At 44.8% G+C, this 13102-nt stretch overlaps 1 protein-coding gene across 1 annotated transcript in view; it reads right to left on the bottom strand.

The window, feature by feature from the left end:
* LOC124593915 (Nance-Horan syndrome protein-like) overlaps positions 1-13102 on the bottom strand; it is a 179324-nt gene that overhangs the window by 125793 nt on the left and 40429 nt on the right. The window contains exon 3 of the mRNA XM_047132266.1: positions 1960-2042. Within this exon, the coding sequence (XP_046988222.1) occupies positions 1960-2042 (83 nt within the window). The remainder of the gene's footprint in view (positions 1-1959; positions 2043-13102) is intronic.

Raw genomic sequence — 13102 nt, 5'->3', positions numbered from 1 at the left:
CGTTCATTTCGGAAAAGGAAGGGACCCTGCTTGGTAATGCAATTGGGACAATGAGCAACTAAGGTTCGTGCTAAGTTGCTGTATTTTAGTGATGCAAATGGAACAGTTTGAAAAGCTGAGGTCTGCCGTACAGTTCTAAAACTTTAAGTGCTTTTAGTCCTCCTTGTTGGTTGATTGAAGGTTTGAAGTCGTCGATCGAGGAGGTGGTGACAATCACTTATTATCGGCCGTCGCTGTTGCAGAAGCTGGATGTTGGCGCGCCTTCTTCTCCACACGGTCACAAGGCGAAACGGGCTCTTGATGTGTGCCAGCTAATGTTTCCCGTCCGCGACGGCGTGCCAGAAACTATCATAGCAAGTCGAGCGCAATTACATGCTGCCAGACCCCGAAAGCGCTGCAACTCGAGGGAGCGTCACACAACACACCTGCTCCACCCCCCTACTCCAGCCAGACCATGCTCTTCCCAAGCTCCACGCGGCTGAGCCAACGCTACCAAAGATCCTAAACACTTTGGTTCTCCACATGACCTATCGATGTAACCATTCGATAGCATAGTTTTCCCTAGGCAAGGTCCAGCGTTAAAATACAAATAATATTTACAAAACAAACCAATTATACATCGATATAAATGCATAAATATAAATTGTAAAACAATTTCAATATACAGGGTGTTACAAAAAGGTACGGCCAATCTTTCAGGAGACATTCCTCACACACAAAGAAAGGAAATATGTTATGCGTCCGGAAACGCTTACTTTCCATGTTAGAGCTCGTTTTATTACTTCTCTTCAAATCACATTAACCATGGAATGGAAACACGCAGCAACAGAACGTACCAGCGTGACTTCAAACACTTTGTTACAGGAAATGTTCAAAATGTCTTCCGTTAGCGAGGATACATGCATCCACCCTCCGTCGCATGGAATCCCTGATGCGCTGATGCAGCCCTGGAGAATGGCGTATTTTATCACAGCCGTCCACAATACGAGCACATAGAGTCTCTACATTTGTTACCGGGGTTGCGTAGACAAGAGCTTTCAAATGCCCCCATAAATGAAAGTCAAGAGGGTTGAGGTCAGGAGAGAGTGGAGGCCATGGAATTGGTCCGCCTCTACCAATCCATCGGTCACCGAATCTGTTGTTGAGAAGCGTACGAACACTTCGACTGAAATGTGCAGGAGCTCCATTGTGCATGAACCACATGCTGTGTCGTACTTGCAAAGGCACATGTTCTAGCAGCACAGGTAGAGTATCCCGTATGAAATCATGGCGGTGAATCGAGGAAGTACAGTACATACTGACGAAACTAAAATGAGCTCTAACATGGAAATTAAGCGTTTCCGGACACATGTCCACATAACATCTTTTCTTTATTTGTGTGTGAGGAATGTTTCGTGAATGTTTGGCCGTACTTTTTTGTAATACCCTGTATAAAGACACAGAAATATCATATCTTCGGGTAACAAAATAAGGAAAAAAATTATAGTACAATAGATGGAAATAGGAGGATATGCATTTCCGGCGTTACAACCTTACGTGTAAGGCAAAGGTAGACGCACTGGCCAGGTTTCATTTGAATGAACCTCATAGATATCGACTACCGTCTCATTGCGGCGATCGAACACGTTCGTGAAGCAGCACGTGGAGTTCAAACCAATCTTAGGGTTGAGGTACGGGATGGAATCATCGTGTAGGTTGTGTCTGAAGAATCTGAAACTGAAGAATCAGAGCCCTTCACGTGCGGACGGATTGTGACCTGCGGCCACGTTGTGGGACTGCTCGGAGAAGCCGGCGACTGTCCGGCTGGGAATGTGTGGGAGCGGTGTCGCCAGGGCCTTCACCCTTGCCTCGCCTCCCTGCGCGGCAGACGGCGGGCCCGTCTCACGCGTTGCCGTCTTCCCATTGCGAGCGCAGAGGGACTTCTTGCGGGTGTCAGCGACTGCGCACCTCGTGACTCACCGGGAGCGCCGGACCCTCGCAAGAAAAGCCGTCGGGTGCGTACCCTTGTACGGGCGGCTGCGGCGTCGCCGTCCCCTTTACACCTAAACAGGTTACAGGGTCACCTGCGCTGCGGTGGTCTCCAGAGAGCGACTACTTTCCAACAGCGACTACGGACAACGCCTGTACCGTGCAGCGTCAACTGCTTTCTGCGGCAGGCTATTGTACAAGAATACTGAGGACTCTGCATTTCTTTTAATTGTATTCCGAAGTGTCCAGAGACTATACTAACCGAAATCAGGTAGTAGATGAACAATGTGAACTGACATGGGCCTCTCCATCTTCACTCGTCTGTACATCTACATCTACATGACCACTCAAGTCACAATTAAGTGTCTAGCAGAGGGTGCATCGAAACACCTTCAAGTTATTTCTCTACCGCTCCACTCTCGAACAGCACGTGACAAAGTGACACTTAAACTTTTCGAGCGAACTCTGATTTGCCTTATTTTATGATGATGGTCGTTTATCCCTATGTAGGTGGACCCCATCAAATGATTCAAATGGTTCAAATGGTTCAAATGGCTCTGAGTACTATGGGACTTAACATCTGAGGTCATCAGTTCCCTAGAACTTAGAACTACTTAAACCAGACTAACCTAAGGACATCACACACATCCATGCCCGAGGCAGGATTCGAACCTGCGACCGTAGCAGTCGTGCGGTTCAGGACTGAAGCGTCTACAACCGCTCGGCCACAACGGCCGGCGGACCCCATCAAAATGTTTTCATACTCTGAGGAGAAAGTTGCTGATTGGAATTTCTTCCTCTTCCTCCAGTATGTAAAATCTGAGTGCATATTGCCCTTTGTATTGAATGAGATTTTCACTCTGCGGCAGAGCGTACGCTGATATGAAACTTTCTGGCAGATTAGGAATGCGTGCCGGATCGAAACTCAAACTCGCGAACTTTGCGTTTCGCGGACAAGAGCTCTGCCAATTTTTTCTTCCTTTGTTTATGTTAATTTTTTCGGCATTTGGTCTGGACGGACATCCCATGACAGTTGTTCAAGTTGATCGTTCAATACTTCACTCATTTGCAAAGATCGGAAGGAAGGATACAACGATTACTAGTTTCGACAAGTTAAATTGCCATTTCAGATAACATAATAGAAAGCCTTTCTGTATCGTTAATTAAAGCGAGACGCTTTGTCACAATCGTTTTTACAATTCAGAACTAAAAAATTGTAGTTCCCACAATTTTTGAGTTTGGAATTGTAAACATGGTTGTGACAAAGGGTCTCGCTTTAATAACGGATGTAAGAACTACACTCATGCTCGTAAATTAAGGATAATGCTGATATACATAGTGAAACAACGCTCTGGTGGGCGGTTTGTGGGTTTAAATCATCTCGGGGTATGACCATGCCGCCGGTTGCAGTGGCCGAGCGGTTCTAGGCGCTACAGTCAGGAACCGCGCGACCGCTACAGTCGCAGGTTGGAATCCTGCCTCGGGCATGGATGTGTGTGATGTCCTTAGGTTAGTTAGGTTTAAGTAGTTCTAAGTTCTAGGGGACTGATGACCACAGCAGTTAAGTCCCATAGTGCTCAGAGCCATTTTTTATGACCATGCGGTGCATTTGACCTGCGTTCGTCGCACTGTGGCGTTGGCAGCGGTCCACATACGCAGAGGGGTGCTGGTGATTGTCAGAGTACGGTGCAGCGAGTAAGTCTGCAGACGTTTTCAGGGGTGCTAATGGTGACTGTGTGTTGAAAATGGCTCAAAGAACACATATTAATGAAGTTATGAGGGGTAGAATACTAGGGCGACTGGAGGCTGGTCAGACACAGCACGTCATAGCACAGGCCCTCCGTGTGCCACAAAGTGTGATCTCAAGATTATGGCAACGATTCAAGCACACAGGAAACTTGTCCAGGCGCTACAGTACGGAGCGTCCACAGTGTACAACACCACAAGAAGACCGATATCTCACCATCAGTGCCCGCAGACGGCCACGGAGTACTGCAGGTAGCCTTGCTCAGGACCTTACTGCAGCCACTGGAACAAGTGTCTCCAGACACACAGTCTACAGACGACTGAACAGACATAGTTTATTCGCCCAGAGACCTGCAAGGTGCATTCCACTGACCCCTTGTCACAGGATAGCCCGTAAGCCTGGTGTCAAGAACACGGTACATGGTCATTGGAACAGTGGTCCCAGGCTATGTTCAAGGACAATTCCAGGTATAGTCTGAACAGTGATTCTCGTCGGGTTTTCATCTGTCGTCAAGCAGGAACCAGATAGTAACCCCTTAATGTCCTTGAAAGGGACCTGTATGGAGGTCGTGGTTTGATGGTGTGGGGTGGGATTATGATTGGTGCATGTACAACCCTGTGTGTCTTTGACAGAGGAACTGCAACAGGTCAGGTGTATCGGGACGTCATTTTACACCAGTATTTCCGTCTTTTCAGGGGTGCAGTAGGTCCCACCTTCCTCCTGATGGATGATAACGCACCGCCCTACCGAGCTAACATCGTGGAGGAGTGCCTTGAAATTGAAGATATCAGGCGAATGGAGTGGCCTGCCTTTTCTCCAGACCTAAAACCCATCGAGCACGTCTGAGATGCTCTCGGTCGACGTATCGCTGCACGTCTTCAAACCGCTACGACACTTCAGGAGCTCCGACAGGCACTGGTGCAAGAATGGGAGGCTATACCCCAGCAGCTGCTCGACCACCTGTCCAGAGTATGCTAACCCGTTGTGCGGCATATGTACATGTGCGTGGTGATCATATCCCACACTGATGTCTGGGTACATGGGCAGGAAACAGTGGCGTTTTGTAGCACATATGTTTAGGGACGGTTTTCTCAACTTATCACCAATACCGTGGACTTACAGATCTGTGTAGTCTGTGTTCCCTATGTGCCTATGCTATTAGTGGCAGTTTAGTGTAGTGCCACATTGTGTGGCACCATATTCTACAATTATCCTTAATTTATGAGCATGGGTGTATTTTCTATTGTGGTATCTGAAGAGGGCCATTTTACTGATCTAAAACAGCAGTCGTTGTATCCTTCCTTGCGATCTTGGCAAATAAAAAGTTTTCCAAAAGAATACTGCAACTCTATAAACCAAACTGAACACGCTGGATTCGTATTCATACTGATCTTTCGTGCTGGCAACACTATTTATCAAATATAACTTTTCGAGGCTGAACAAATGAATCAAATGAACGAGACGAATGTCGGCGGAGATGGTCGACCTCCATGACGGAAATGCGCTCTGCAGGGGCAAATAAGAAACTGTTAGTAGTGGTCATTAAGCAAGCTAGCTCAGTACTCGCTGATGCTAACAGGTAGTTCGAACGAACGAATTATGGTTTTATAGTCAAAAGTGCTAATCTTATATGAAGAGGCTGGCAGAAGGGAAGAAATCGTGGCATAACGCATCAAACCAGTCACAAGGCCGATGGCTGAAAAAAGTTAAAAATGAATGATATGTTGAAAGTTTGATTCGATATTAAATGATTCTCAAGAAAAGACTATGCCGTCATTGGTAACAGTAGTCGTGTTCGATATTCTGACCGTAACACTGACGCGGCATTGATTTTATCCTGTCGCCAGATATAAGTGTTCCCTTATTTCATATAATAAGACGAATAGCTTGGCATACAATTTTCTTAAATTAAAGAATTTGAACATTCTTGTACTGATAACAGTAGTGATCTCAATGACCATAATCAATTTCGGTGTTCAAAACAGCAATATTATAAGCAGCGACCGATGGAGAATAATTCCAATGGGGAAAACGAGACATGTTTAGAAGACATGAGGTAAGCATTCCTCTCTTTCCACAGTCAGCGAACCGCCACAGTTTATTCTAGCAGTTCATCTAACGTAGTCCTCCATATGTAATTGTTATGCAGGGAGCAAATTACGGAGTTAGCACATTCAGGAGTACTAATGTACAGCGACAGGAAAAATCCATTTATTTCTTAAAAGTTCAGGAATTATCACAATGTACTTCCTCCTTTGTGTTACTCCTTTCTTCTCTCTATACTTGCTACTCTCAATGACCTCTATACTCCTTGACCAACTTCCCTCGTGATTTATTTCTTGATCACTTTGTACTTGCCGCATAGACTCACACCATCTAACTTTTTATTATATCTCTTTATTCATATACTACTTTCCAATTCTTTGTACTTGTTCCACCAACCGACATGTCCCATATTTCTTTTTTCCATGTTTGCTTTTCCTGATACCTTCGCAACAGTTTCAACAACTCACACCATCTTATTTTTTGTCATATCTTTCTCTGAAACTTCCGGGCAGATTGAAATTATGTGCGCACCGAGACTCGAAGGCAGAACCTTTGCCTTTCGCATTGTAGTGCTCTAGTGACTGAGCTACCCAAGCACGACTGACGATCCGTCCTCACAACTTTACATCTCCTACCTTCCAAACTTCACAGATGCTCTCCTGCGAACCTTGCAGAAATAGCACTCCTGGAAGAAAGGATACATCGGAGACGTGGCTTAGCCACAGCCTGGCGGATGTTTCCAGAGTGAAATGTTCACTCCAGTGCAGAGTGAAAATTTCATTCTGGAAACATCTTTCTCTCTTTTCTTCTTTCCTACGTACTGATGTTTTTGCACTGTGCCCTTTAAAATGCACCACGGTATCTAACTTGTAACTGAAGGGAACATGCGGTGAGAGGAACACAAATGACTCTTTCGTTCAAAGACAATAATTATAAAGCAGTCATTCAGGATGGTCCCGTGGGCATTACAAACAGTGGGAAATTGTTCTTAATAGAGTGTGTAATCACACGGACGCGTGTAGGAGGAAATTAATTACTTGCGATAGGTCTAGCGGCAGCGTCTTTGAGTAATAATCAAAACATTCTGGTCCCGTATTCAAACACAGCCACTGCTTAAATTTCGAATAATAATCATCAGAAACGGCGGCCGAAGTCTTACGGCATAAGAAGTCACTTCGTTCCAACAGATTTGTGAAAGAAGCGGAGGAGGGACAGAGGTTCAGGGCACTCTCTTGCCCTTGGGGTGGGGAACTGCCACAGAAAGCCGGACAAATCATCAACGGCATGATGACGCAGAGGGCAATGGAAACCACTGCATTAAAGACACATAATGTGTATTCACAGGACATGTGGCTTGTAATTGAAAAAGTGATTAGGATCAGCAGGAGGGGGCTGCCAAGGGCAAGGCGACCATGCAAAAAGCAAGGAACAACCAACGACGGGATAACATTCTGCTAGTCGGAGCATGGAATGTCAGAAGTTTGAACGTAGTAGGAAAGCTAGAAAATCTAAAAAGGAAAATGTAAAGGTACAGGCTAGATATTGTGGGGGTCGGTGAAGTGAAATGGAAAGAATGATATGCGTTTCTGGCCAGACGAATATATTGTAAGATCCACATCAGCAAAAAATGGTCTAACCTGAGTAGGGTTGTTATGAATAGGAAGGTAGGGCAGAAAGTCATGTACTGTGAACAGTTCACTGGTGGGATTGTTTTCATCAGATCTGTGTGGTGAAATAAACAAAAAAAAAATTATTGATTTTTTTGAAAAGAGAAAAAATTATGTTTATTGAACTTTAACTTTAGAATTTTTGAAAGGCTTTTTTACGGGCTGTATTGACTGGCTTTAATGCGGACAAATTCAGTACAGAGTTATATTTGCGTGTAATATAATTTACAATCCCGATCAATAACATTTTAGAATTCTACGTCATTGTTGATTTAATCCGAGTTCTCACCTTAGACATAGAATTAGTCCTTCCGCCACAAGATTAATTCATTAGTCGCCATCGATGTTCTTCTCTTTGTCGACCGTGTGTATCTTCGTAAGTCAGCATCGGTTTCCTGCACGAAGACGGTGGAAACAAAGGAATACAATGCTACGTCGCTTTAAACAATTCTCGTAAAACGTAGATACGTTTCACTACATTTTATTCACGAGACAGTAAGAGTCTGCGGTGGAGGGCCACAGAAAGAAAGGAAGCAGGACAGTCTGATCACCTACATCCATTCATGTGCTTAGTGCATTCTGACGGACTTGGGCAGTGACAGTGAAACATCCCACACGTACAGAATTGCTACAGAGTGGCTCCAGGAACACTCTTTGGGGTTTAAACACTTCCGCTGGTCATCAAACTCCCCGGAAATGAACATTATTGAGCATATCTGGCATGTCATGCAAAGTGCTGTTGAGAAGAGATCTCCATCCCCTCGTATTCTTACGGGTTAATGGGCGGCCCTGCAGGATTCATGGTGTCAGTTCCCTCCAGCACTACTTCAAACATTAATCTAGTCCATGCTACATCGTATTGCGGGACTTCTGCGTGCTCGTGGGGGCCCTACACAATATTAGGCAGGTGTTCCAGTTTCTTTAGCTCTTCAGTGTATAACCAGCCGGAATGTTCGCTCTTACGCTAGACACGCGTGGACGCTTTCAACACAAGCAGCATTTTGTGGAATGATAAACCACAATATTGATCCTGCCACTGTCGAATTCCGACATGTGTTGATAAATGCTTTTCCTTCACAGGCGAGGCACGACACATCTCATAGCCACACAACATTAAAATGCGATTTCTGAAAGTTAATCATCGGCATATCTGAGGATGTAGTACACTTCATGCCAACACGACGTTTGTTACAAGCCGCCTTCATAGTGTATTAGTTAATGTGGCGATCAGTATACCACATATTCGACGCTCAGCTGTCGTATATCTATTAGTTTGGCGCATTAATCCACAATGATCCAAGTCAGTGTACTCGAGAACTGGCAAATGTCATAAACTGCGATCATTCCATCATCTGGAGACCTTGTGCATGCAATGGGGAAAGTTCAAGAATCGAGCGTATGGATAGTGCGTGGCTGTAGGTCAAAATCTCATAAATTAGCTGGTGGCCATATGTGTATCTGTGACTGCTTTTCATCAATTGGCTGGTGAACAACACCAATCATTCCTGTACGGTATTGTTACTTGTATCTTTGTGCTAATGTATGGAAAAGAAGGGAACGGTTGAGCCCAAACAAAGCATTATCTCCTCGTGCAAAGACCTGCGCGCATCCCCAAAAGATATGGTTATGCATCTGGCGCAACAGCGACGGTGCGGTGTACTGCGAGCCGCTTTTCCGAGGAGTAACCATCACTGGTAACATTTATGGTCAACAACTGAGACGCCTTGCAGACGCAGTCCAAGAACAACGTTCAGGAAGACTGCGTGAAGTGATACTACTCCACGATAATGCCCGCACGCATTCTGTTAGACTGACAAAAAACACTACACAGGAGCTAGGTTGGCAAATCATTCCGCACCCACCCTATTCATCTGACCTTGCGCCCTCAGATTCTCACCTTTTCCGTTCTCTATCGCACAACATTCTAGGAACTTCTTTTCCGTATGAAAATTCGCTCCAATGACGAGTTCTTCGCCTCAAAACCACGTGATTTCTACAGTCGCGGAATCGAAAAGTTACCCAGTGTTGACAGACTGTTGTAAATAGTGACGGAGAAGGTATTAATGATAACTGAAGTCTGTGTTATATGTATCTGTGGCGTTTGTTAAACTTATGGAAAAACGCTACGAACTTACGCACCACCGCAATACAATTCCATCAATATGTAGAAGCCGACCTCGGGGAAGATCAGTTTCGATTCCGTAGAAATATTGGAACACGTGAGGCAATACTGACCCTACGACTTATCTTAGAAGCTAGATTAAGGAAGGGCAAACCTACGTTTCTAGCATTTGTAGACTTAGAGAAAGCCTTTGACAATGTTGACTGGAATACTCTCTTTCAAATTCTGAAGGTGGCAGGGGTAAAATACAGGGAGCGAAAGGCTATTTACAATTTGTACAGAAACCAGATGGCAGTTATAAGAGTCGAGGGACATGAAAGGGAGGCAGTGGTTGGGAAGGGAGTGAGACAGGGTTGTAGTCTCTCCCCGATGTTATTCAATCTGTATATTGAGCAAGCAGTGAAGGAAACAAAAGAAAAATTCGGAGTAGATATTAAAATCCATGGAGAAGAAATAAAAACTTTGAGGTTCGCCGATGACATCGTAATTCTGTCAGAGACAGCAAAGAACTTGGAAGAGCAGTTGAACGGAATGGATAGTGTCTAGAAAGGATGATATAAGATGAACATCAACAAAAGCAAAACGAGGATAATGGAAGTAGTCGAATTAAGTCGGGTGATGCTGAAGGAATTAGATTAGGAAATGAGACACTTAAAGTAGTAAAGGAGTTTTGCTATTTGGGGAGCAAAATAACTGATGATGGTCGAAGTAGAGAGGATATAAAATGTAGAATGGCAATGGCAAGGAAAGCGTTTCTGAAGAAGAGAAATTTGTTAACATCGAGTATAGATTTAAATGTCAGGAAGTCGTTTCTGAAAGTATTTGTATGGAGTGTAGCCATGTATGGGAGTGAAACGTGCACGATAACTAGTTTGGACAAGAAGAGAATAGAAGCTTTTGAAATGTGGTGCTACAGAAGAATGCTGAAGATTAGGTGGGTAGATCACATAACTAATGAGGAAGCATTGAATAGGATTGGGGAGAAGAAAAGTTTGTGGCACAACTTGACTAGAAGAAGGGATCGGTTGGTAGGACATGTCCTGAGGCATCAAGGGATCGCCAATTTAGTATTGGAGGGCAGCGTGGAGGGTAAAAATCGTAGAGGGAGACCAAGAGATGAATACACTAAGCAGATTCAGAAGGATGTAGGTTGCAGTAGACACTGGGAGATGAAGAAGCTTGCACAGGATAGAGTAGCATGGAGAGCTGCATCAAACCAGTCTCAAGACTGAAGACCACAACAACAACAACGGACGTCGCAAGCCGCCATATGGTGGCTAGGAATAGGTACCTACTGGCAATTCTGTTCATTCCCTTTTCTGAAATGATCTGCAGCCTGTCACTAACGCAGGTTTTCAAAGCTTCCCCAATAGTATTTCGCAAAAGGAACGTCTTCTCCCAAGCACTCCCATTTGAGTTCATGGAGCATCGCCGTAATACTAGCGTGATGATCAAACGTACCGGTAACAAATCCAGTAGCATGTTTCTGAATTGCTACGATGATCTCAAACATTCGAACAGTGTTCAAGAAAGGCTACCACAAATGTTATGTATGCTATCTTCTTTATAGATGAGCTACACTCCCACAGAATTCTCCAATAAACCGATGTCGACCTTTTACGTCCCCTAAAACTTACCTTCCGTACTCCTTCCCTTTCATGCTGCTATGCAAAGTTATGCCGAGATATTTAATCGACGTAATTGTGTCAAGAACGACGCCATTAATACTGTACTCGAGCGTCACAACACTGTTGTTGCCATTCATCATACAGAACAGAAATTCTGTCAAATATTGTATCGTCCTACAGTCACACAATGACGACACTTTCGTACACTAAAGCGTCATCAGCAAACCGTCACATGCTGCTGCTCGACCTATCCGACAGATCGTTTATGTAATTAAAAATAAAACATGATAAAAAAGGGAGGCACCACGAAGGAATTACTCGAATGGGACGGAAACCAGTAGATGTGATGTACATGTACACTCAAACAAATGGTTACAATTTCAGAAAAAATGAATGATTTAGTCAAGAGAAAGAGCTTCACAAATTGAGTAAGTCAGTAACTCGTTGCTCCACCATAGGCCCTTATGCAAGCGAGTATACGGCTTGGCGTTGCTTGACAGAGTTGTTGGATGTCCTCCTGAGAGACGTCGTGCCAAATTCTGTCCAATTGGCCAGTTAGATCATCAAAATCGCAAGATGGTTGTAGGGCTCTGCCCATAATGCTCCGTTACCATGACTCGGAGAGACATCCGGCGACTTTGATGGCCAAGGTAGGGTTTGGTAAGGGCGAAGACAAAGAGTAGAAACTCTCGTCGTATGCGGTCGGGCATTACCTGTGAAATGTAAGCTCAGGATGGCTTGCTACGAAGGGCGACAAAACGGGGTGTAGAATATCGTCGACGTGCGCTATGCTGTAAGGGTTCCACAGATGACAACCAAAGGGGTCTTACTCTGAAAAGAAATGGCACCCTATACCATTAGTCCTGGTATTCGGGCAACCTACACTCAGGTAAATAGTGACGGAGAAGGTATTAATGATAACTGAAGTCTGTGTTATATGTATCTGTGGCGTTTGTTAAACTTATGGAAAAACGCTACGAACTTACGCACCACCGCAATACAATTCCATCAATATGTAGAAGGCGACCTCTGGGAAGATCAGTTTCGATTCCGTAGAAATATTGAAACACGTGAGGCAATACTGACCCTACGACTTATCTTAGAAGCTAGATTAAGGCCCTATTCAGGGCGTCTGCAGACTCATCTTGGGCCTGGAATCTCAGGGATTGTATTAGGATTGTCTTCAGTGAAGAGTCCCGCTTCGAACTGAGCCCTGATGACAACCGAAGAAGTGTCTGGAGTGCTGATTATTTCTTGTGTTTTACTGTCCCTGTAAATGCATATCGGTAAAACGAATATCGCACTAGACTACTTTGGGACTGTTGTCGAATGTGCGCGTACAATTTCAAAAAAATGGTTCAAATGGCTCGAGCACTATGAGACTTAAATTCTGAGGTCATCAGTCCCCTAGAACGTAGAACTACTTAAACCTAACTAACCTAAGGACATCACACACATCCATGCCCGAGGCAGGATTCGAACCTGCGACCGTAGCGGTCGCGCGGTTCCAGACGGTAGCGCCTAGAACCGCTCGGCCACCCCGGCCGGCTGTACAATTTCACGTCGAAAATTATTTTCTCTGTAACAGTAAACAGAGCGACGCTTTGCGCCGACGCTGGGCGTCGCATGAAAGACGTGATGAGCAATGTTTGTTTGGACTGACTCTGGCTACATATTGCAGAAACAAAGTTTCCCATGTCTACCGAGACACCAGGGAAAGTGCGCCTGGCTACTCTTAGGAGAGACGTCGTGTACATGAAGAAAGAGAGTGAGCCTGTCACTGTTCCCTGAGGCAGTCCTGACGATTACTTTGTCATTGATGACGAATCGCAGTTCAAGACAGCGCACTGGGTTCCATTACTGGAAAAGTCTTCGAGCCACTCACACATCTGTGAACGTATTCCATAGGCTCGGACCTTCGTTA

Source organism: Schistocerca americana, chromosome 2, assembly GCF_021461395.2.
Source record: "Schistocerca americana isolate TAMUIC-IGC-003095 chromosome 2, iqSchAmer2.1, whole genome shotgun sequence".
Classification (NCBI taxonomy): domain Eukaryota; kingdom Metazoa; phylum Arthropoda; class Insecta; order Orthoptera; family Acrididae; genus Schistocerca; species Schistocerca americana.
The sequence above is the reverse complement of the archived record's forward strand: the minus strand, read 5'-3'. Positions and strand labels throughout refer to the sequence as shown.